The sequence below is a fragment of the Silene latifolia genome, chromosome 2, assembly GCF_048544455.1.
Source record: "Silene latifolia isolate original U9 population chromosome 2, ASM4854445v1, whole genome shotgun sequence".
Classification (NCBI taxonomy): Eukaryota; Viridiplantae; Streptophyta; class Magnoliopsida; order Caryophyllales; family Caryophyllaceae; genus Silene; species Silene latifolia.
Genome location: NC_133527.1, coordinates 146,686,328 through 146,691,575, shown reverse-complemented (window position 1 = coordinate 146,691,575; position 5,248 = coordinate 146,686,328). Strand labels below are relative to the sequence as shown.

At 35.7% G+C, this 5,248-nt stretch overlaps 1 protein-coding gene across 1 annotated transcript; it reads left to right on the top strand.

The window, feature by feature from the left end:
• The first annotated feature begins 2,791 nt into the window (after nt 1-2,791).
• On the top strand, nt 2,792-5,017 carry LOC141630575 (uncharacterized). The gene is made up of 2 exons (XM_074443368.1): nt 2,792-3,929; nt 4,214-5,017. Exons 1-2 carry the CDS (start codon nt 2,830-2,832, stop codon nt 4,836-4,838), a joined length of 1,725 nt encoding a protein of 574 aa, XP_074299469.1. The 5' UTR covers nt 2,792-2,829; the 3' UTR covers nt 4,839-5,017.
• Nucleotides 5,018-5,248: the final 231 nt, after the last annotated feature.

Genomic DNA, 5,248 nt, shown 5'->3' with positions numbered 1-5,248 from the left:
AGAACTATTCCCGCTCCCAAGGTCAGTCAACGCTGGTCAAAGGGTCTCTAAAAGGGCGGGTATTACAGGAACAAAGTCTAACCATTTTTAATATAAATACCTCTATTTAATCGATTTTTATCATGTAAAAATCATAAATCATGCTATATAAAATCATTTTATATGAAATTTTACATACAACTTTTAAAATATGCATGTGAGGTCGTGTAAAAATTTCAAGGTTAGAATCATAGTCTAACTATTTTTAGCATTATAATTGTCATTTTACTCAATAAAATGTAAAAAAAATACTAATAAACATTTTAAAGAGCAATAAATTACCATAAATCATCAAAATGACCTAAAATCAATTTAGGATCAGAAGGTTTAACATGCAAAATTTTCGTGGAATTTATCTTCATAAATCACAAATTTTTAAGTTTTATATGTTAACATATTAACTCGGAAAAACAAAACCGGTTATGCATGCAACAACTCTTGCTCTGATACCAATTGAAAGAATCATATATCTCTTATTAGATACCTCTAATAAATTAATTAAATTAGTTTAGTCATAAAACTAATAAAGATTTTATGCATGCATAACTATTTGAATAAAAGAAAAGAAATTGATACTCTTACATTGAGGGTCGAATGATTATACTAAGTTGGTCACCTACCAAGTTAGTCTTCTTTAAGTAAAAATCCTAAATGCCCCAAAATCCTAGATCCAATTGTAGGATCAACTCCTCAAGGATTGTACCAAGGTGATCGCCCTTAATACTTTTACTTATTTGTTACTAGAAATTAGTAGAAGTACCCTAAAATTAACAACTAATATTATTGTATACTACTACTAGTAATGGGAATAATATTAGAGATATGTGAGTTATTCTTACATGTTAGTTCTTCACAAGATCTAGAGAGAAGGTAGAGAAATTATCAATATAATTATTTTTGGTAAGAATGAAAAATAAACTACACACCTTTGTGTGTTATGGAGGCCACCGGTTTTTAGCCTCATAGGGGAGAGGATTTATCTTCTCAAAACCCCTTTTTGTCTTATCAACGTATAAGGTAGGGTGTTATTCTTGTTTTATGCAAAAGGCACATCATTATGTCCTTAAGCATGCTTATTAAAATAATTGACAAAATAACACCCACTATCACTTACTAGGACCGGTTTATCCACATTAGGTGACCTCCATTTTAACTTTGTCAATTGTAAAATGTAATTTGGTAGGTCATGTTACATGTTCTAATTAATTTGAATGCATATTTAACTAATTAAATATAAATTTAAATAAATAAATTACATTTAACAAATTGACTAGTAATTCTTGATTACAAGTACTTAAAATGGGTCACAGAATTATAAATCACAACAACTTGTATTTATAATAAAACATTCATTCTTATTTTAATTGTTTCATAAACAATAAATAAACCCAAGTAATAAAACAATTTCATTACTTAGTACGAATCTTATTTAATCGAATTACAATAAGATACGTATTCTCACTCACAAAATTATCCATTTAATTTTAAGGAATTAATTAACTTGTATCAACATACAATTAATTAATTAATTAATCAATTAAGAGTGTCACCCTAGAGGCTAGGTTGCACGGACACGCCATTTTTTTTGCCTCCGCGTGTCCGACACGTGTCGGACACGGACACGCATAGGACACGGCTCCAAACGTGTCGGACAGTCCAAAAACCGTGTCGTCGGTTTTATTTTAAATGAAGACGTGTCGGACACGGTCCAAGACAGGTGGACACGGTCCGGATTTGGGGGACACGGCACTTATGCCTTTTCAATACAACAAATCCCAATTTCATTTCACGATATTTGAATATTACCAATTCCATTTCAAAACATCACCCTCCATCTTACAACCACCAACAACTTCCCCTCGCCGCCGACACAGGAGCTCCTTACCGTCGCCGTCGGTCTGTTGTCGTCGTCCGTCAACGCCGCAATCAGGTTAATAATTTTCCCCTAATTTATTATTTCTTATTCAAAATCAATTTCCCCTAATTTCTTAATTTAGGGTTTTGCTATACATGATTATTGTGCCGGCCTGTGACGAGTGTCGTCGACCTCCTTGCATATTCACAGTTATTGAATATTGATTACATTATCCTCAATGATATCCCTTCAATTCATGTTCTTTGTTCAATTGGACAGTATAATGATTGAGTTGAGCATACTTAGAAATTGGGTGTGTTGTGTGAATCACTCAATCCTTACACATGTTTAGTTTCATTTCCATTGAAGTCAAAGTTTTTGTCTATTTAGCTTTCGAATATGGTGTGCGGGAGTAATATTGTTGTTTTTGTGTCGGTCTCACTGTCTGTTTTAGAGACAGAGTGCAGTCAGTATAATTTCAATGATGAATTGATGTTATACCATTTTGAAAACGTGTCTTGGCAAAGTGGTATAACCAAAGGCTTTGTAGCATTGATTTGTTTGCCCTTTTCATTAGAGTGAGGCAGTGAGTATTGTCATTGTTATACTTATATTCTGCCTTATATACTTGTTATTGCTATTCTTGCTTGGATTGATATTTTGCAGACATTGAAACTATGGATTCAAGTGGGGGTAGTGTTAGTGCTCAAAGTGAGGAGATTGAGGATAATCCTTTGTGGAAATTTGTTGATAAAGGGGAAAAAATATCACAAGGTGGAGGCAATGCCAATTTCAGATGTCACTTTTGCAACATTGTTAAGGGTGGCACTTATACTAGAGTGAGGGCTCACTTGTTGAAAATTCCGGGGAAGGGAGCTAGTGCTATGACGTTTAATGTTCAAAGTCGTAACCATTTGGATGCCGAAATTGCTAGAATGTTTTACACGGGAGGGTTGCCTTTTAATCTAGCAAGGAATCCTTATTATGTGAGGTCTTACTCTTTTGCCGCTTCTAACCAAATTCCGGGCTATGTTCCTCCGGGATATAATAAGTTAAGAACAACCTTGCTTCAACAAGAAAAGGAAAATGTTAATAGGTTGCTAGAGCCTATTAAGAGTACTTGGAAAGAGAAAGGAGTTAGTGTAGTAAGTGATGGTTGGAGTGACTCACAAAGAAGACCTTTGATCAATGTCATGGTTGCTTGTGAAAGTGGTCCTATGTTCATGAAAGCGGTTGATTGCTCGGGTGAGGTGAAGGACAAAGAGTATATAGCCGCTTTGCTAAGTGAGGTAATAGATGAGGTTGGTGATCAAAATGTTGTGCAAGTGTTAACGGATAATGCAAGTAATTGTAAAGGTGCGGGGGAGCTAATTCAGGGAAGATATTCACATATATATTGGACGCCATGTGTTGTCCACACACTTAATCTTGCTTTGAAAAACATTTGTGCGGCTAAAAACACTTCTAATAATGAAGAAACTTATAATGAGTGTCATTGGATAACGGAGATTCATGTAGATGCTTTATTTATAAAGAACTACATAATGACACATTCGATGAGGTTAGCAATTTTCAATAAGTTTTCTCCTTTGAAATTGCTTTCCGTTGCCGACACAAGATTTGCTTCTATTGTTGTGATGCTTAAGAGAATGAAACTTCTCAAAACCTCCTTGCAATCAATGGTAGTTAGTGAGGCATGGACTACCTATCGTGAGGATCATCGTGGGCAAGCTGTACTTGTGAGGGAAAGGATCTTAGATGATGGTTGGTGGGACAAAGTTGATTATATCCTTGAGTTCACACGTCCTATTTATAACATGATAAAAGATTGTGACACCGATAGGTCTTCACTTCATTTGGTATATGAGAGGTGGGAGGTTATGTCATTCAAGGTCAAAGAGGCTATTTACAAGCATGAGCATAGGTGTGCAAGTGAAGAGTCCACTTTTTTCAAAGTGGTGGAAAGCATTCTTACAAGTCGTTGGAGTAAAACTAGCACTCCTCTACATAGCTTGGCACATTCTTTGGTTCCAAGGTAACTATACTAACTTATTTTACCATTACTTTTTCAATATTTTTTCCGTACATAGTTCTTTGTACTCTGTTTGAATAGTTCTTTGTACTCCTCACCCTCTCTTGACTTGATCACCCGAATCGCTGGGTGGCAGGGTTACTGTATAGGAGATGGACTGGGGTTAAATTAAGTAGACATTGTCTACTGCATTCTGATTGTAGACTTTCGGAAAATTAAGATATTGACCATAGCCTCCAATCTGCACCTATTTCTAATCCATAATGCTTGTTTTTTTTTTCTCTAAGGTTCTACACTCAAAAGTGGCTTGATGAAATTCCCGGCCGAGTTGCTCCACATGTTGATAATGAAGTCTCTTCTTCAAGATTGTCTTGTTTTAGGAGACTTTTCCCTTGTGCGGATGATAGAAGAAAAGCCAACACCGAGTATGCCATCTTTTCGAGAAGAGATAATGATATCTTTAAAGATTTGGAATGTGTAGAAGACATGTCTCTTATGGAAGCAAAGCATTGGTGGGCTACTTATGGTTCCATTGCTCCTCTTCTTCAAGGTTTGGCATTCAAGTTGTTAGGCCAACCTTCTTCTTCTTCTTGTAGTGAAAGAAATTGGAGTATCTACAAGTTTATTCACTCTTGTGCTAGAAACAAGCTTACTCCAAAACGAGCCGAAGACTTGGTAAGAATTCATAATAATTTGCGCTTACTTTCTAGAAATAGTGAAGAGTATTTAAAGGGAAGAACCAAGATGTGGGATGTTGGTGGAGATGAGCATGATAATCTTGATGATGTTGGTTGTCTTGCTCTTGATGTGGCTAACCTCTCCCTTGATGAGCCCGACATGGAAATGATGCTCTTTGGTGATGATGGTGACCTTGGTGACTTTGAAGATGGTGCATCGGGTAATGATGCTTGATGGGGTTTCTAATTTGAAATCTTTCATGCTTTTTATTTAATTTGCAAGACTTTAAAGTTTATTTAAATTTGGCTTTGTAATTTGGAACTTTGTTGTTTGTAAGAATTTGATTTTCATGTATAAGACATTAGTATTGGTTGTTTTACGACTTTTTGAGCTTTAAATGACAAAAGTTTAGATGTTTGTTGTAATGGGATTTAAATTCCCTTTCTTTTAATATGTATATTGGTTTTTTTTTTTGCCGTGTCCCGTGTCCTAAAAAATCGGAGTGCCGTGTCCCGTGTCCGTGTCGTGTCCCGTGTCCGTGTCCGTGTCCGTTTTCGTGCAACCTAGCCTAGAGGTATGACTTTAAGGGATCAACTGATCACCACCGTCATACGACAGTAATGTCAAACTCTAGTCAGCCAATC